At 49.2% G+C, this 19,972-nt stretch overlaps 1 protein-coding gene across 2 annotated transcripts in view; it reads left to right on the top strand.

Annotated features, from left to right (window-relative positions):
- The first annotated feature begins 376 nt into the window (after positions 1 to 376).
- The window catches only part of smyd5 (SMYD family member 5), a 34,767-nt gene continuing 15,171 nt past the window's right edge, over positions 377 to 19,972 (top strand). The window contains exons 1-8 of one of the 2 annotated variants that reach the window (XM_060828086.1): positions 377 to 486; positions 5,246 to 5,354; positions 6,132 to 6,271; positions 9,047 to 9,168; positions 13,257 to 13,326; positions 16,384 to 16,488; positions 18,022 to 18,084; positions 18,887 to 18,957. In XM_060828086.1, the coding sequence (XP_060684069.1) occupies positions 397 to 486; positions 5,246 to 5,354; positions 6,132 to 6,271; positions 9,047 to 9,168; positions 13,257 to 13,326; positions 16,384 to 16,488; positions 18,022 to 18,084; positions 18,887 to 18,957 (770 nt within the window). In that variant the 5' untranslated portion in view covers positions 377 to 396. Of the gene's footprint in view, positions 487 to 2,795; positions 2,880 to 5,245; positions 5,355 to 6,131; positions 6,272 to 9,046; positions 9,169 to 13,256; positions 13,327 to 16,383; positions 16,489 to 18,021; positions 18,085 to 18,886; positions 18,958 to 19,972 lie in introns of those variants that run through there. The other variant, XM_060828091.1, reaches the window with a different exon arrangement.

Below are 19,972 nucleotides of genomic sequence, written 5' to 3'. Positions count from 1 at the left end.
GGGGCATGGACAGAATAAATAGAGAGGTATTTTCCCTGATGTGGGGGAATCCAGAACCAGAGAGCATAGGTTAAGGGTAAGCGAGGAAAGATATAAAAGGGACCTAAAAGGCAACTTTTTCATGCAGAGGGTGGTTATATGTTGGAGTGTTAATTATTATTTGGTTTATATTTTGGAGTGTTAATGAGTATTTGAGTAATATTTGGTGTTTTAATGATGAGTTGAGTTATATTTAGGAGTATTAATGATTATTTGGATTGTATTTTGGAGGTTTAATGATTACAATTTCCCATCCACCTGCTGGTCTGTCCTACCCCTGAGGCGGGCTCTGCTCTGATTGGTTGAACCTAGCGGTGGGTGGCGAGGGTCAGGGGTCAGAGTTGAGAGGATAGCAAGATGGCGGCTCCCATGTGCGAGCTCTTCTCGCTCTGCAGAGACGCGGCGGCCGGGACACGGGTCGAGGTTCGGTTCATCAGTAACGTGAAGGTAAGCGAGGCCGAGGCTGAGGCTGAGGCCTGATCCTGGAGCGGGAGCGGGGCCAGGCTGCTCCGGGGACACGGACACCGAGGGGGCTGCACCTGGGACAGGCCCCACTGGAGGGTCAGGGTCCCCCGGGTAAGAGCAGGGTCCGCAGGAGCTGGGATCCGCCCGGGGGGGGGGGGGGAGAGTGAGGGGGGGGAGGGGAGTGGGGGGGGGGAGTGAGGGGGGGGGAGGGGAGTGGGGGGGGGGGAGTGTGGGGGGGGGAGAGTGAGGGGATCCCTTCAGGAGAGTGAGGGGGGGGGGGAGAGTGTGGGATCCCTTCAGGAGAGTGAGGGGGGGGGGGGAGAGTGTGGGATCCCTTCAGGAGAGTGAGGGGGGCGTGAAGAGAGAGTGGGATCCCTTCAGGAGAGTGAGGGGGGCGTGAAGAGAGAGTGGGATCCCTTCAGGAGAGTGAGGGGGGGGGAGTGTGGGATCCCTTCAGGAGAGTGAGGGGGGGGGGGGGAGAGTGTGGGATCCCTTCAGGAGAGTGAGTGAGGGGAGAGAGAGTGTGGGATCCCTTCAGGAGAGTGAGGGGGGGGGGGAGAGTGTGGGATCCCTTCAGGAGAGTGAGGGGGGGGAGAGTGTGGGATCCCTTCAGGAGAGTGAGGGGGGGGGGAAGAGAGTGTGGGATCCCTTCAGGAGAGTGAGGGGGGGGGGGAGAGAGAGAGAGAGTGGGATCTCTTCAGGAGAGTGAGGGGGGGCGAAGGGGGGGGAGAGAGTGGGATCCCTTCAGGAGAGTGGGGGGGGGAGAGAGTGGGATCCCTTCAGGAGAGTGGGGAGAGTGGGGGGGGTGGGGGGGAGTGTGGGATCCCTTCAGGAGAGTGAGGGGAGGGGAGTGTGGGATCCCTTCAGGAGAGTGAGGGGGGTGGGGAGAGAGTGTGGGATCCCTTCAGGAGAGTGAGGGGGGTGGGGAAGTGTGGGATCCCTTCAGGAGAGTGAGGGGGGGGGGAAGTGTGGGATCCCTTCAGGAGAGTGAGGGGGGGGGGGGAAGTGTGGGATCCCTTCAGGAGAGTGAGGCGGGGGGGGAGTTTGGGATCCCTTCAGGAGAGTGAGGGGGTGGGGGAGAGAGTGTGGGATCCCTTCAGGAGAGTGAGGGGGGGGGGGGGAGAGAGTGTGGGATCCCTTCAGGAGAGTGAGGAGGGGGGAGAGAGAGAGAGAGTGTGGGATCCGTTCAGGAGAGTGAAGTGGGGGGGGGGAAGAGTGTGGGGTCCCTTCAGGAGAGTGAGGGGGGGGGGAAGAGTGTGGGATTCCTTCGGGGTTGGGGGGAGAGTGTGGGATCCCTTCAGGTGAGTGAAGGGGGGTTACGAGTGTGGGGTTCCTTCAGGAGAGTGAGGGGGGGAGGGGAGTGTGGGATCCCTTCTGGGGAATGGGAAATGGGAGTGTGTGGGGGGTGAATGTGTGGAATCGCTTCTGGAGAGTGGGGGGGGGTTGGAGAGAGGGGGGAGTGTGGGATCCCTCCCACAGAGTGAGGGTGGGATTCCTTCTGGAGAATGAGGTGGAGTGTGTGGAGCGTGAGATCTCTCCTGGAGAGTTGGGTTGGAAGGGGGGGTGCGGGGTGAGATTCCTCCCGGAGATTGAGGGGGGAGGGTGTGAGTTGGGATCCATCCTGGAGAGTGAGAGTGAAGGGTGGGAAGTGCGCTGTGGAATCAGGGATTCCTCCCAGCGTGGCGGTGGGTTGAGTGTGGGATCTGTCGAGGTGGGTTGCGGATCCCTCCCAGAGTGAGGATAGTGGAGACTGTGTGAATCCTTCCCAGAGTGAGGAGGGTGTGATGTGGGATCCAGGATCCCTCCCAGAGAGTGAGAGGCTGGGAATGTGTGGAGAATTTGGAGAATTGGTTACAGATGGGTTGTGGATTGTCCCCAGGGAGAGGGTAAGGTAGGTTGTAGAGCTGTAGAATACAACCAGAGAAAGTTATTGGGAATTATGGGGCCACTGACCCCACCCCCCCACCCCCACCCCCACCCAAATGGGAGAGGAGTGGCGGGGGTTGTGGAAGACATGGGATCCCTTTGTAGAGATCGGCTGCTCTAGAAGTAGATAGTGGGAGGGGAGTTGAGTCCCTCAGAGAATTGGAAAGGAGAGTAAGAATCCAAGGGCTGGGGATGAGGGGTCATGATTACCCAGAGAGAGAGAGAGAGGAGGGGGACACAGTTAAGGTCATGTTTGAGCTTATTATAACATAAAAGATATCTCATGGACTTGACAAGTTAGGTGCTGAAAGATTGCTTTTCCTTATAGGAGACTCAGGACCACTGGCCACAATCCTAGAATAAGAGAAATAAGGAGGAATTTCTTCTATCAGAGGATACTCAATCTGTGATATTCTTTCACGCAGAGGGCTGCTAAAGTTGTATCCTTAGTATGTTCAAGGCCGAGATAGACAGATTTTTAATCAATAAGACAATTGGGGTTATAGGGAAAAGGCAGGGAAGTGGAGTTGATGATTATCAGATCAGTCATAATCCCATTGAATGGTGGAACAGACTCGATGGGCTGAATGGCCTTCTTCTGCTCCTAAGTTGTGTGCATTCTCTTTCTTACTGGCTATTCTGAAATATCCTTTAAATTTCTGCCAGTGTATTTCTCCTTATTGATACCTCAATCTAACTTTCCAGTTTACTTTAGCCAGCCTTGTCTTCATGCCCATGTAGTTGCTTTTATTTAAGTTTAAAACACCAATGATTGATCCATTGAGTGCTGTAAATTTTGAGAGACTAAATCTTCTCTATATTCTGTGTTCTAAATCTTTTCATTTTTATTCTTTATGGACAATGGACTATAAGCGTTAGAAATGGTCACAACTTTTAAAAAATGGAAAATATGCAATGAATTATGGAGTCATAGAGATGTACAGCATGGAAACAGATCTTTCGGTCCGACTCCTCCATACTGACCAGATATCCTAAACTAATCTAGTTCCATTTGCCAGCATTTGGCCCATATCCCTCTAAACATTTCGTACTCATATACTCATCTAGATGCCTTTTAAATGTTGCAATTGTACAAGCCTCCACCACATCCTCTGGCAGCTCATTCCGTACACGCACCACCCTCTGCATGAAAAGGCTGCCCCTTAGGTCCCTTTTAAATCCTCCCCTTCTCACCCTAAACCTCTCTCCTCCAACCCTGGAAAAAGACATTGTCTGTTTACCCTGTCCATGCCCCTCATGATTTTATAAACCTCTATAATCCGCAGCTTTGGGAAAACAAGTGAAGCTCTAACTGCTGCGTATGAGACAGTGTAGGTCTGGAGATAAGTTAAGCCACATGCTCCACAGCTGGTGGTACCCTTCTGTCAGGTCCTTTTAGTCTCAACTTTGCAACCATAGTCCTCCTGGAACCCAAAGACTGGTTTCCCAGGAGCTGTTCAGCAGGTCTGCATCTGGAGATGTTTCTGAATCAAACTGTTACGATCTATAACGATGCACCTCGGGGGCAGATGGAACTTGAACCCAGGTCTTCTGGAAACACTGTGTTCAGACAAATTAATACCACCTGGTTGTGTTCCGGGTAATTTTGCCCAGGTACAGTGTTTTGGTTGGCTTTCAATTTGCACAAGTTGCCCACAGGTCCAGGAGAACCCAGCATAGCAACACGCCTCTGATTGGTCAGATTGCAGTTTAACAGAATGCAGTGAGAGAAGTGAAACAGAGTAAAAGCAAGGAGACTTTGTTAGGCTAGCTTCATCACCGCGCTGTCCCCTTTCTCTGTAAACTAGCTATCTCTCATTCTCTGTTGAAGGAGCAGGGATGCTGAGAAAGTGGTTTTAAAATCCAAAGGCAATTAGTTAGACGCTGAATCCTGTCCAACAGCCATTGAACTAAAGATAATCGTTGCTGTGCAAATAACATCAAAGCAAGAAAAAGGATCCGTCCAGTGACTGTGATTTGGAAATGCTCTGTTTTGGCCCTCCACTAATGATATGTATTTTACTCTTTGTCTGTCTGTGTGCACGTGTGTGTTTCGGGAGTGGGGGGAGGGTTGGGTTGGGTTGAGGGAAGGTGTTTGGAAGGAGTAAAGTTCAAGTTGAGAGTTTCACAATAAAAAAAACCTTATTTTGTGACTGAAGGAACCTGGTGTGGTTTGTTTTCATCCTGGGTATCAGTCAGGCAAAGATAAATTGAATATCACAGATTATAGTCCAACAGATTTATGTGGAAGAATTAGCTTTCGGAGCGCCATTCCTTCATCAGGTGGTCCCCCCGATGAAGGATCAGCATTCCGAAAACTAGTGCTTCCAAATAAGCCCGGTGTTGTGTGATTTTTAACTTTTGAAAATGTGTTGCTGGTTAAAGCACAGCAGGTTAGGCAGCATCCAAGGAACAGGAAATTCGACGTTTCGGGCATAAGCCCTTCGTCCACCCCAGTCCAACACTGGCTCCTCCAAATCAGAGATAAATTGGCTCTTTCGATGGGCCGAATGGCCTTCCTTCCACTCCTATGTCTTACGGTCTTTCGGTAGTTTCATTTGCCCTGGGAATCGTGGGGCTCAATTTCCCGTGCGCTCCCTCAGTGAGTCATGATAATATGAGATGTAAGAAGATGAGGACTGAGACGGACTGTGGTTGGACACGTTTTTCAGTTATGTGTTGGGTCTTTGGGATGAGCAGCCTCCCCCCTGGGTTGTCAAACCTTACCTAAGGCCCCTTGTCCTCCTTCAGCGCAGGTCAAGTGTCTCCAGCATTTCTGACAGGACTGCTCCATTTAAACTCTTTTGTTTCCAAGGGGAAAGGACTCTTCGCCAGTACGGACATAAGGAAAGGGGAGACCATTTTTGTGGAGCAGCCAGTTGTTTCAGCACAGTTCCTCTGGAATGCCTTATACAAGTACAAAGGTAAGGTGCAGAGAGAGCATCAACTGGCAACACGCATTGGTTCACACATTGGGCGAGTGCAGTAGCCTCTCAGACACTCCCCTGGTTACGCTAGTGGACAGAACTGTGTGGCACTATGCTCAAATTGTATGAACATTCCATGTAATATCCAATGCATATGCAATATATATGTGCAATTCAATTCATGTGTAATTCCATGCAGTATACACTCAATTCCACACAATGTGCACACACTTAACAAAATATGCATATGTGCCATATAGGATTTAGATAATGTGCAACACATCACCCAGCCCAACAAAAGCATTCCAGGATTAATATTCTCAGGCAGCAAACTGGGGATAGTGTGTTCCACATCTGCAAGTCAAATGACCAGACTGAACCCTGTGATTAAAGGTTCCCAGGATTGGAGCTATGTACTTAAAAATCTGCCTCACTATCATCAAATACGTCCCAAAGGCAACTAAGGGCAAGCCATAAACGCTGGCCCAGGCAGCAAAGCCCAGGTCCCGTGAGTGAAATTTTAAAAATCCCCACTGCTTTATTAAATTTCACCAAGAAAGGCAATCCCGATGCAGCAGTTGGTTCTTGTACAATAATCGGTTACTCGAGGTGCTTCAGCATTCGAACAAGTAGGAATCGGCAACTGATGTGTTGTCACAACTGCTTAAGCTCCCCACCTCGTGATGTCCCTGTCTGGGGAGAGTGTGATGGGGACAGTGAAGAAGGAAATTTGAAACAGTTGCAATCCTGTCATGTTGTTGAATTTCTCTCCAGCCTGTGATTACTGTATGAGGTCCCTGGAAACAGCTGAGGAGAACAGCCGCAGACTGTCGGCAAACCCCACTTTGATCCTCCCGCACCCTGAACAGTGCAGCGTCCGGAAGGAGCTCCTGGATACTTGCCCTGCCTGCAAGGTAACGGACCTGCTGGCACAATACACAGGCCACGCTCTGTTCCATGAATCCACCTGGGAATAACATGTATTTGCTGCAAGGATCACATGGAGGGAGGGGGACAAGCCGCCTGTGAGCAGGTTGACATGTCCAGGTGGGACTGCCACTTCAACTACAGACTGGGCACCACTGAAACATCAACCATGACACAGAGCAGTGGAGGGGGCTATGCTAGAGGATGTTGTCGGATTGTTTAACAGGTGGTAGGTGGTGTCATGAGTCAGTCCGGACCCTCTAACAGTCACTGCAGTGATCAGGGACAGTGCGGACCCTCTAACAGTGGGAGCTAATCGAGGACAGAGCAGACCTTCTAACAGTGAGGATGATCAGGGACAGTGTGGACCCTCTAACAGTGGGGGATGATCATGGACAGTGCGGACCGTCTAACGGTGCGGGATTAGATTAGATTAGATTACCTACAGTGTGGAAACAGGCCCTTCGGCCCAACAAGTCCACACCGCCCCTCCAAAGAGCAACCCATCTAGACCCATTACCCTACACCTAACACTACGGGCAATTTAGCATGGCCAATTCACCTAACCTGCACATTTTTGGACTGTGGGAGGAAACCCACGCAGACACGGGGGGGAATGTGCAAACTCCACACTGACAGTTTGCTGAGGCGGGAATTGAACCCGGGTCTCTGGAACTGTGAGGCAGCAGTGCTAGGCACTGTGCCACCGTAAGACCATGATGATCAGGGACAGTGTGGACCCTCTAACTGGGGGATGATCAGGGACAGTGCGGACCCTCTAACAGTGGGGGATGATCAGGGACAGTGCAGGCCCTCTAACAAATGGGTATGACCAGGGACAGTGCGGGATGACCTGGGACAGTGCAGGATGATCAGGGACAGTGTGGACCCTCTAACAGTGGGGGATGATCAGGGACAGTGCAGACCCTCTAACAGTGGGGGATGATCAGGGACAGTGCGGACCCTCTCACTTATGGGTATGACCTGGGACAGTGCGGGATGACCTGGGACAGTGGGGGATGATCAGGGACAGTGTGGACCCTCTAACTGTGGGATGATCAGGGACAGTGCAGACCCTCTAATAGTGGGGAATGATCAGGGACAGTGCGGACCCTCTAACAAATGGGTATGACCTGGGACAGTGCGGGATGACCTGGGACAGTGCGGGATGATCAGGGACAGTGTGGACCCTCTAACTGGGGGATGACCTGGGACAGTGTGGACCCTCTAACAATTAGGGATGATCAGGGACAGTGTGGACCCTCTAACAGTGTGGGATGATCAGGGACAGTGCGGACCCTCTAACAAATGGGTATGATAAGGGACAGTACGGACCCTCTAACAGTGGGGTATGATCAGGGACAGTGCGGGATGACCAGGGACAGTGTGGACCCTCTAACAGTGTGGGATGATCAGGGACAGTGCGGGATGATCAGGGACATTGCGGACCCTCTAACAAATGGGTATGATCAGGGACAGTGTGGACCCTCTAACAGTGCGGGATGACCAGGGACAGTGCGGGATGATCAGGGACAGTGCGGGATGATCATGGACAGTGTGGACCCTCTAACAATTAGGGATGATCAGGGACAGTGTGGACCCTCTAACAAATGGGTATGATCAGGGACAGTGCGGGATGACCAGGGACAGTGCGGGATAATCAGGGACAGTGCGGACCCTCTAACAATGGGGGATGATCAGGGACAGTGCGGACCATCTAACAAATGGGTATGATCAGGGACAGTGCGGGATGACCAGGGACAGTGCGGGATAATCAGGGACAGTGCGGACCCTCTAACAATGGGGGATGATCAGGGACAGTGCGGACCCTCTAACAATTAGGGATGATCAGGGACAGTGTGGACCCTTTAACAGTGCAGGATGATCAGGGACAGTGCGGACCCTCTAACAATGGGGGATGATCGGGACAGTGGGGGATGATCAGGGACAGTGCGGACCCTCTAACAGTGGGGGATGATCAGGGACAGTGCAGACCCTCTAACAATTGGGAATATTCAGGGACAGTGCGGGATGATCAGGGGCAGTGTGGACCCTCTAACAGTGAGGGAATGATCAGGGACAGTGCGGACCCTGTAACAGTGGGGGATGATCAGGGATGGTGCGGACCCTCTAACATTGGGGTATGATCAGGGACAGTGCGGACCCACTAACATGGGGCATGATCAAGGACAGTGCGGACCCTGCAACAGTGAGGGATGCTCAGGGACAGTGCGGACCCTCTAACAATGGGGGATGATCAGGGACAGTGGGGGATGATCGGGGACAGTGCGGACCCTCTAACAATGGGGGATGATCAGGGACAGTGGGGGATGATCGGGGACAGTGCGGACCCTCTAACAGTGGGGGATGATCAGAGACAGTGTGGACCCTCTAACAGTGGGGGATCATCAGGGACAGTGCGGACCCTTAACGGTGGGGGATGATCGGGGACAGTGCGGACCCTCTAACAGTGGGGGATGGTCAGAGACAGTGCAGACCCTGTGACGGTGGGGGATGCTCAGGGACTGTGCGGATCCTGTAATGGTGGGGGATGCTCAGGGACAGTGCGGATCCTGTAACGGTGGGGGATGATCACAGACCCTGCAACAGTGAGGGATGATCTGGGACAGTGCGGACCCTCTAACAGTGGGGGATGATCGGGACAGTGGGGGATGATCAGGGACAGTGCGGACCCTCTAACAGTGAGGGATGATCAGAGACAGTGCAGAATTCCCCTGTAATCACGCTGTCTTTCTCTCCAGGAGCTGTACTGCAGCACTGAGTGCCGCCAGGCTGCAATGAAGCAGTACCACCAGGTCCTGTGTCTTGGCCCCTCAAAAGATGACCCTCAGCACCCCCTGAATCAGCTGCAGGAAGCCTGGCGGTGAGTGAAATTTTACCTGAACGTATTCCGACTTACAGCTTTCCTGACAAGCATGACAGGGTGGATACAGATAAAATACTTCCAGTGGCTGTTGAGTCGAGAATCAGTAACATCTCAGGATAGAATAGACTAGAACAGCCTTTATTGTCATATATACTCAATGAGTGTAGGGACACGTTTATAAGTTACCAGTTCCAGCGTTGACTTAGATACAAAAGTACCTCGGCACTACTTCATTAGTTCCAAGATTTTAGCCAATACATAAAGAAAGCATTCAGCATGACAGGAAAGAGCTCAGTGCAGCAGACTACACTGCCATTTAGCTTCCAGTCCCCACCAGACCCTGGCTCCACCTCGTGCCGACGATGTGCAATGCCATAAGGCCGCCACACCATCACCGAGAGGCTGCGGCACTCTGCCTGGAGGCCACTGCACCAGGCCGGGAGTCATTACTCGCCAGAGACTGAGGATCGTCGCTCCTCACGGGAGGTCAGTGTTGTTGTTGGTGGCCGGGAGTCAAAGCTTAAAAAAAAAGGGAAAAAGTACGAGGCGTAAGGAGAAAAGAAGAGAAAGAAGAAGAGTAGGCGGAGCGAATGGGTTGCAGCTTGAGCGGCCTACTCCACTGCCACCTTGTAAAGCAGAATAAGTGGTAGGCCTTTGATGTCTGAGATTTGGGTAATTCCTTCACTTGGATGGCAATGAATCTTTGGAATTCTCCTCCCCAGAGGACGATGAAAGCTCAGTCATTAAGCAGTTTCACAACAGGCATCAGTGTTCATAGTGAGCTGCCTTCTTGAACCGCTGCAGTCCATGTGCTCTGGGTTGACCCACAATGCCCTGAGAGAGGGAATTCCAGAATTTTGACCCAGCGAAAGTGAAGGAACGGCGATTTATTTCCAAGTCAGGATGGCGACATTACAGTTGGTGGTGCTTCCATGTACCTGCTGCCCTTGTCCTTCTAGGTCGGTTGGGGGTTTGGAAGGTGCTGTCTGAGGATCTTTGGTGAATTTCTGTGGGGCACCTTGTAGATAGTACACACTGCTGTTACTGAGTTTCAGTGTTGGAGTGAGTGGACATTTCAAATACTGGATGGGGTGCTAGTTACATGGTCTACTTTGTCCTGGATGAATTGAATTTGTGTTGCTGGGGATGTATTCAGGTGAAGCTGCTATTGTCTTGCTCTCAGGCCTCTGTGTCCTTCCTGAAGGGCAATATTTAAAATCCATTGAGCTAGTTGGTTAGGCCACTGTTGGAATATTGTGTGCAATTCTGATCTCCTTCCTATCGGAAAGATGTTGTGAAACTTGAAAGGGTTCAGAAAAGATTTACAAGGATGTTGCCAGGGGTTGGAGGATTTGAGCCACAGGGAGAGGCTGAATAGACTGGGGCTGTTTTCCCTGGAACGTTGGAGGCTTATAGAGGTTTAAAAAATTGAGGGGCATGGATAGGATAAATAAACAAAGTCCTTTCCCTGGGGTTGGGGAGTCCAGAACTAGAAGGTTGAGGGTGAGAGGGGGAAAATATAAGAGACCTAAGGGGCAACTTTTTCACACAGAGGGTGGTACATGTATGGAATGAGCTGCCACAGGATGTGGTGGTGGCTGGTGCAATTGCAACATTTAAAAGGCATCTGGATGGGTATATGAATAGGAAGGGTTTGGAGGGATATGGGCCGGGTGCTGGCAGGTGGGACTAGATTGGGTTGGGATATCTGGTCGGCATGGAGGGGTTGGACTGAAGGGTCTTTTTCCATGCTGTACATCTCTATGACTCTAGTTGGTGAGGGAGTCTGCTCCTCAGATGTCTATGTTAGTGGATGTTACTCATGGCCAAATGGTATTATCACTAGACAATTATGACAGAAACCCTGGAACTGATTTGGGATTTTGGGTTTGAACCCCACCTGGGCATATTGTGGAATTTGGATTCAGTTTAAAATCTGGAATCTAATCTTGGCCCAGAATCCATTGTTGATTATTAGAAAAACCCATCTGAGTCACTAATGTCCTTTAGGGAAGGAAACTGCCATCCTTACCTGGTCTGGCCTACATGTGACTCCAGACTCCCGCCAATGTGGATGATTCTTAACTGCCCTCTGGGCAATTCGGGATGGACAATAAATGCTGGCCTAGCCAATGATGCCCACATCACTGCTCGGCACGGTGGCACAGTGGTTAGCACTGCTGCCTCACAGCGCCAGAGACCTGGGTTCAACTTCCACCTCAAGCGACTGACTGTGTGGTGTTTGCACGTTCTCCCCGTGTCTGTGTGGGTTTCCTCCGGGTGCTCCAGTTTCCTCCCACAGTCCAAAGATGTGCAGGTTAGGTGAATTGGCTATGCTAAATTGCCCATAGTGTTAGTAAGGGGTAATTGTAGGGGTATGGGTGGGTTGCGCTTCGGCGGGTTGGTGTGGACTTGTTGGGCCGAAGGGCCTGTTTCCACACTGTAAGTAATCTAATCTAATCACATCCTGTCAATGATAAAAAAAAAAGCCAGAGTTGGAGTTGGGTTGTGATCCTGCTCATGTTTCTGCGTGCAATAGAGTTACAGCAGCAGAATGGTCATGTCAAGAGTAGCTTTATTTGTCTTTTCTATTGTATATAGCTGATACAGTAAAAACGAGAAGTGTTCCTCCAGGACCAAGGTGCTAACAAAGAGCCCAAAACTACACCATCCTACGCAGGGCAGCACAAAGTGCGTAAACCAAGTGTGAACCACCAAGACAGCAAAGTAATTCCTGACACTTCAAGACAATAGGCACAGTGGGGTACAAATTACAGTGTATGAAAAGAATGATAATTAATAAAACGTTGTTCTAGCAGCAATTTGAAGTTGTGCAAAGAGTTTCAAATGGAATAGAGTCTGATCTTAATGGTGTTATTGTTGAGTCATCCAGGGATGATGGTTACTTTCTGCTTCAACAAAGCAGGTGATGGGTGAGTATTTCTAGTCGTTAAAAGTGAAAGTAACACCTATGTTTGTGTCTCCAGCCCTTTTGTTTGAAAAATAACCTGTTAGGTACAAGATTGATTCATATTAAAGAAAGGGAAGTAGTAGAATAAAATGTAAAGAGCAGGGATACTGAAGTGATTTTAATTACTAACAATGGAGATAACCGGTTGGATGATGTGTTGCAGCTGCAGCTTGTGGGTGCTGCTGGATGCCAAGGTAAACTACAGTGATCACACCTGAAGCAAGTGTCACAGGTCAATCAACTTTGGATCCGAGTTTTGGATCTCGGGTCTCGTACAGACATTACACCACATCAAGGAGGGGAAAGTTACCTGGACACATTGCTTCAGGAGGTGGTTACACCCCTTAAATTGGGTAATTCAAACATCTGTGATCAAGTACAGGAAGGTATGGTTGTAGGTGAGACAAGTACGGGGCAACAGCCAAAAAGCCTCAGTTTCTGTAATTGTCCAGCAGTTAAGGGGTTCTTGGAAGCTGTCTGAATGTGAATGGTGACTGCAGGAGGATGCACAAAGTGACCTCGGCATTTTGGTATGGGGAGCCAGTCAACTGGGAAGGAGAAATAGGAATGTAGTGGCAGTAAGGGACAGTATATTTAGGGAGGTAGATACTGTTCTCTACAGCCACGAGCATGAGTCCTGAAGGCCTTGTTACCTGCCCAGTGCCAGGGTTAAGGACATCGCCTTGTGGCTGGGGAAGAACTTCAAGGGGGTGGAGAGGGGTCCAGTTGGCTTTATCCACATTGGCCCGAAAAGAATTGATACGATTGGAAAGGAGGTTCTGCTGAGAGATTTTAAGCAGTTCAGAGCTACAGAGTCAATATGACAGAGAAAGAGACCAGTCCGCCCATCAAGTCCATTGCTGGACATTGGAGGCACTGCGGTGAGACAAGCTGCAGAAGGGTGTGATTACAGCCTGACAAGTTTATACAGGCAGTTTGTACAACCAATCTACACATTGGAATTTGTCATAAGCTTGTAAAAATAGTTGATTTTAAAATGGTGACTGAGCCATATCCGGGTCAATTAGCTCTCATGCTCAGATATGGGTTTGCCACTCCATGTGCAGGGTTATGGGTCATTGAGTGGTAATAAAAGTTCTTCTGTTTGTTACAGGAACATGCACTACCCTCCAGAAACAGCCAGCATTATGCTGATGGTTAGGATGGTTGCCATGGTGAAACAGGTAACTAGAGATTGCCAGGCTCTGTAAGGTATGTCTTGTTGTACCTGAACTGATGAATGATGGGTTTCTTTTCACTCAGAGATATAGAAAGTGGTGTTAATTCAGTTTGGTTATCCTGGGTCAGCTGACCTCAGCAATGGTGACAATTTGCATTTATATAATCCCTTTAATGTTAAAAATAGAACCCACAGGCCTGGCTGTGGATAAATATCACCTCTTCGATCAGCATGTCCAAGTCCCAGTCCAGAGAACTGAGTCCATCATCCAGGGTGACACTCCCCATACGTAGGCAAAAGTAGGTACTGCAGAGGCTGGAGATCTGAGTCAAGATTAGAGTGGTGCTGGAAAAGCACAGCAGATCTGGCAGCATCCGAGGAGCAGGAGAATTGACGAACTTTGATTTTCCTGCTCCTTAGATGCTGCCTGACCTGCTGTGCTTTTCCAGCACCACTCTAATCTTGACTCCCCATACATACAGAGGGAGTGCTGCATTTCCAGATGTGCTATCTTTCATTCAGATGTTCCGTTAAATTGCAACCCCCATTGGTTATAGATCCTGTGGCACTATTTGAAAGCAGAGCAGCTTGTGTGCTGGATAAGTTCAGCAGTGGCATGACGCCATGTTATCGTAGAACAGGTGTTACGACACGGGAGAAATCCTCTCTGCTCATTTAAACCAGCAACACAAAAGATTTACCCCGTGCTGTAACCTGTGAAAATTCGAGAAGCAAAGAACTGTCCCAAAAGTCACTATTTAAAGTAAAAACGAGCAACTTTATATTTTTAAGTCTAACAGAGAATAATTAACTAACAACTATTTGCAACTCCTTTCTCTGAGCCTATCTTTTACCTTCCCCTCTACCAGTTCGATAAAACCCCCATTAGGATTTACAAAAGAAAATCAAATTTCAAAACCAGCCAGCTGTCGAATCTTCTCATTGTATGTTCCTCTGTAGATTTTCTCTCCCGGCCGGGGTCAATGTTTCTCTCCATGCAGACTCCTTCTCCAGACAGGTACCTCTCAGAATGCTCTTGCTAGCAGCCTCCATCTGTTGGTCTTTTGGAGTTTTCTTTGCCACTCTGGCTAACTGTTCAAAATGTCTGATCCCTATAAACCAAAATATCAGATTGGTTTTAATATTGTCAAAATACCAAGTTCAAACTTGATTGGAGTTTGGTATCTTGGGGCATAATTTAAACTGGCTGAATTTGAATTTGTTTTTTTTTTATCCTGGCAACACCGCTCTTAGCTAGTTGTTCGACCAAATGTTACATCGTTACCTTGTTCAGAACACTTTTGCTGAGTCAGGTAGTTCTGGTCATGTTTCAATTCTCTTAAATGTATAGTACACTTCTACACCTTCATAACACAGGCTTAAATGAAATCATAAGCTTTCAGAGCACTGCCCCTTCATCATGTGGAGTGAAGAAAAGCAGACAGGCAGAAAGATCAATGGACAGTGTAACAGATGTTGGTTTTTCTGTTTAATAACTGTGCCTGTATTTTGAAATAGTGTTCTTTTTATGAGCATTGTATAAGGCAGGTTTCTTAGGTATCTTAGATTCCCTACAGTGTGGAAACAGGCCCTTCAGCCCAACAAGTCCACACCGACCCTCCGAAGAGCAACCCACCCAGACCCATTCCCGTACATTTACGCTTGCATCTAACAACTATGGGCAATTTTGCATGGTCAATTCACCTAACCCGCACATCTTTGGATTGTGGGAGGAAACCGCAGCACCCGGAGGAAACCCACATAGACACTGGGAGAATGTGCAAACTCCAGACAGACAGCTGCCCAAAGTGGGAATTGAACCCGGGTCCCTAGTGCTGTGAGACAGCAGTGCTAACCATTGAGCCACCATATGTATGGGATATTGTGGAACCTGATAGTACTGATTCATTCGTGTGAGAATTGGATACGTTTCTTTCAGAATGCAACATTTAGGGATGCGTTTCGTCAGTAGTGACGGGGTGAGTGTGACATGTTGGGGGTGCAAGTAACTTTGGGCTTTGAGCCCCAACTCTCTCCATCACTGAGGGTTTTGCACGCCTCGTGACTGGGTCTGTTGTCAACCCATCAGTGGAGATCGATTTCTGTAATTAACCAGTATCACTTGTGTAGACAGTCCTTTGGTAATACAGAACCTGAATGTTGCAGATAAGAGAGGCATGTTCACCTGCTGTCATCAGGACAGAAGGCAAGAGTGCCAAATTTCAAATAATTTACACTGTGGAAGGAAAGGCTGCTGATTGGTTGGCAAGTTGATTCTGTTTGAGGTCAGAGATAGCAATTCTTTGATTTGGGTCCTGTTTGCTACACCCTGAGAAAAAGAACCGGAAATGACATCACCATAGGAAGTGATGTCACCACATGAAATGACACCACCAACCCAAGGAAACCCAAACATATAAAGAGAAAGCAGGAAACACCAGCAGTGCTTCATCCGGAGGCTCACTGACGATGTTACCTAATAGGGTGACGAAACGTCTGAAAATGAACCTTCCAGCTCACCGAGCAAACCTGCATCGAGAACCTCAACCTGAGCTACAAATCATATCAAAACTCGCTAGTGATTCTTTTAGTTACCCGGCACTTGGAGAGCTGGTTGTTTTCTCCATAGCCAATCAGATGCCACTTGCCAACCAATCAGCCACCGTTTGTGTTGAGGTTTGGCATTCTTGTGTGTGTCCTAGTGAGCGAGAGGGGAAAGCTTGGAGAATTGTTTCGTTTCTCAGCAATAGTCAGCCTGATTATAGTTGGAGTGTGTGACTGTGAGGATGGTATAAAGTGAGCCAGATGGACCCTGGTCTTTGGAATTTCAAAGTTCCTAACATGATTTGTCTTTTGCACTAAATATTGTGAAACTGTTTTACGTTAGTGTAGCTCTTGCTCTGTGAGTGATAATAATTTCTCTAGGTTTCTGTCACCTTATTTAAGAACTGCATGGGAATGGGTCCATGGCTGGTGTGAGGTTGCTAACCAGTGGCTGGTGTTTGAAAATGTGCAGGGTTCGCTTTAACGTCCTCATTTCTGTCCCCCTCTCTGTTCAAAGGCTAAAGACAAGGCACGCTGGGTGAAGCTTTTCTCTCAGTTTTGCAGCCGAACAGCCAACGAGGAGGAGGAGATCGTTCACAAACTGATCGGCGACAAATTCCAGGTGGGAGTTTCCATTGGCCTGAGTGTCTTCTCCATGGAATGGTGGCGTGTTCCGGAAAATAACCTGACCCGCACGGTCGGTGAGGGACTTCTTAAACAAGGTCATGAAGGAGTCAGTATACAGTCCGACTAACTGGGTGCTGTTGGATTTGTAGCTGCTGCTGCTGCTGCTGTTATCCTTGGCACCCAGTTGCACTCCTCCTCGAACTGTGGGAAATGCTGTCAGTTTGTGGCCGATTACCCGTTGTCCCTGAGAAGGTAACGATGGTTTTCCTCCGACTGGTTTTCTCAATGGCGCACTTTGCAAGAAGAGGGAAGTAGCATTTTGTGGTGCAATGGTACAGCCATCGCTCTTTCTTTACTTATTCACTCGCGGGGCATGGACGTGTCTGGCCAGCCAGCATTTATTGTCCATCTTTAGCTGCCCTTGAACTGAGTGGCTTGCTAGGTCATTGCAGAGGGCTGTTAAAAGTCGGCCACATTGCTGTGGGTCTGGTGGTGCATGTAGGTGGGGATAGCAGATTTCCTTCCCTGAAAGGCATTACTGGACTAGTGGGTTTTTCTGACAATCGGCAAATGGTTTCATGGTCATCAGTAGATTTTTTAATTCCAGAACTTATTTTTAAATTGACTTCGAATTTCACCATCTGCCTTGGTGGGAATCGAACTCAGATCATTAGCCAACCTTCTGAATTAATATGCACCAGGCCATCATTCTCCTGGGTGAATATTGTGGGGACATGAGTTCAAATCTCACCATGGCAGCTGGCAGAATTTAAATTCAATTAATAAAATCTAGGATTGAAAACTATTCTCAGTGATGGTGGCCATGGCAGCCATCATTGGTTGTTGTAAAAAGCGAGTTCATTAATGTCCTTCAGGGAAGGAAACTGCCTTCCTTACCTGGTCCGGCCTACACGTGACTCCAGACCCACAACAATGTGGTTGACTCTTAACTGCCCTCCAAAATGGTTCTGGCAAGCCTTTCAGTTGAAGGACAACTGGGAAGGATAACAAATGCTGACCTGGCCAATAACGTCCACGTTCCATGAAAGAATTAAGAGTTAGGTACCTGAGGTGTAAGTTTGGAGTCAGATGTAGGCCCGAGCAAGTAATGGTCGCAGATTTCCTTCCGAAAGAATATTAATTAACCAGATGGCCTTTCACTGTCAGAAGCTTTTACATTTTCAGTTTTATTTGTTTTTAAGATCCCTGTGGAAGCAGGCCATTCAGCCCATTGAGTCCATACTAACCCTCCGAAATCATACTGTCCAGACCCATCCTCCTACCCTATCCCTGTAACCCTACATTTCCCACTGCTAACCCACCTGACCTGCACATCTTTGGACTGTGGGAGGAAACCAGAGCACCTGGAGGAAACCCACGCAGACACGGGGAGAATGTACAAACTCCAAAGGTGGAATCGAGCCCGTGTCCCCAGCACTGTGAGGCAGCAGTGCTAATCACTGAGCCACGGTGACACTCCTTCAACTTCTCTTACTGGCTGCTTCATATCTCTGCTGTTTTATTTCAGGGTCAGTTGGAAACATTACGGCAGCTCTTCACTAAAGCTCTCTATGAGGACACCCTCAGCCAGGTAAGCTACCAAATTACAACCTAACTGGATTAGCAACTGGGTGGTCTTACTAACCTAACCTAACAACTGAGCACAGCAAACTCAATATCTCATCGCGTTAGCTTAGTAACCAAGCCAGTTTAACACAGCATCCTCAACTAACCAGTAATTGTCATGTGACCTAACCAGGTAAACTCAGTGAACTAACTGGGTTAACATAATTGCTGAACTGGATAACTCAATAATCAATCTTGTGGATTTTCCCTGACAATGGATTTTAATCCTTTCTCTGTCTTTCTCTCTCTCTCTCTCTCTCTCTCTCTCTCTCACACTCTCTCTCACACTCTCTCTCTCTCACACTCTCTCTCTCTCTCTCTCTCTCTCGCCCCCTCCTCTCTGACCCCTGCCTGCACCCCCATCCTTCAACACCCCATCTCCTTCCTCTTCTCATTCTCACCTACTACTCACCTCATGCAATCACTGTCTCTCTATCTTCCTCCCTTCTCCCTGGCACCCCATTCCCCCCCCCCACCCCCCAAACTTCTCCTCACTCCTCCTCTCTCTTTTGCACACCCCTCCTCTCTCTCTCACACTCGCCCCTCCCCTCTGCCCCATCTCTCATGCTTCACATTCTCTCTCTCTCTCTCTCTCTCTCTCTCACTCCTGCTCTCTTTCTCTTCTACACTGTCTCTCTCCCGCCCTCCCACTCCCCCTCCTCCCCCCAACTTACATTCCTCTCCACTCTCCCTCCTACCGCTCTCCCCTACATGTGCCTCTCCTTTCACTCCTTCCGCCCCCCCCCCCCCCCCCCTCATTCTCGCAGTGGTTCACTCCTGAGGGATTCCGCTCACTCTTCGCGTTGGTTGGAACCAATGGGCAAGGCATCGGGACCAGGTGGGTGGTGTCCTCGTGCAGCTGGGGATCTATTTACCCTCTGGGGGGAGGGGGGGAAAGCTCCTTTCCCCCGATTACCCTGATCACTGCTCGTCTGATGTCAGTCAGATGTTGTGAGGCGAGACCCCAATGGTGAGGCTTGTCTGACTGCGGTGAGATCACAGGCCAGGCCCATCAGTGCGGTCGGTGGCAGTGTGGTCTGAATGAGGCCCGACTGACCACCCCTTCCAGAAACCTCTCCCAGCCGAGACCACTTGCGATTCGTGGAGCATTGCCTTGCTCGGTTGGTTCAGCTAAAAAAGTGCATTTGTATGACGCCATTCTCGACCTCTGGTATCTGCTTCTCAAGGGCAATCTGGGATAGGAAGCAAACCCAGGTCCTGCCAGTTATGCCAAATGTGAATAAGCCTACAACTTTGCAACAAATGAAGTATTTTTTAAAATACAGTTACAGACATAACTTGAAAATATGATCACCAATTTGTGCTTCCACACCATTCTGATAATAACCACGTTATTTTGTTTTTGTCTTCCTGGTGAAGATTGTCTGAAGACATTGAGGAAGACTCCTCTCTCTTACTTCTAAGTGGTGACACTAGTCATTTGTATCTACCCGTGAGGGTAGACCAGGCCTTTGTTGAATGCCTTCTCTGGAAGGTAGCTCCTCTGACAGTGCTGCCCTCTCTCCACACTCCACCGGTGTGTCAGCCTGCTTTGTGGGCTCGTGTTTGGAACCAAAGCCACAACCTTGAGTTATGAAGATTGAGAGTTCAAATCCCAGGCCGTCATGAGATTGAATAGAAAGAGAGAGGGTTGGGTTTAGTGACAGCTCTGCTTCATCACTGGCCTACACGTGACTCCAGTCCCATATCGTCTGTTTAACACATTAGGGGGGCATTCGGATTAAGGTAGTTCAGAGGAATGAGGAAGCTGAAAAGTGTCTCTGCTGGTGGGTGGGGGAGGGAGGGGGGGAAGAGCAGGGGATAGCTGAAGTCCCCAACAATGTGACAGAAGT

Source organism: Hemiscyllium ocellatum, chromosome 1 (genome assembly GCF_020745735.1).
Source record: "Hemiscyllium ocellatum isolate sHemOce1 chromosome 1, sHemOce1.pat.X.cur, whole genome shotgun sequence".
Taxonomy (NCBI): Eukaryota; Metazoa; Chordata; class Chondrichthyes; order Orectolobiformes; family Hemiscylliidae; genus Hemiscyllium; species Hemiscyllium ocellatum.
The sequence above is the reverse complement of the archived record's forward strand: the minus strand, read 5'-3'. Positions and strand labels throughout refer to the sequence as shown.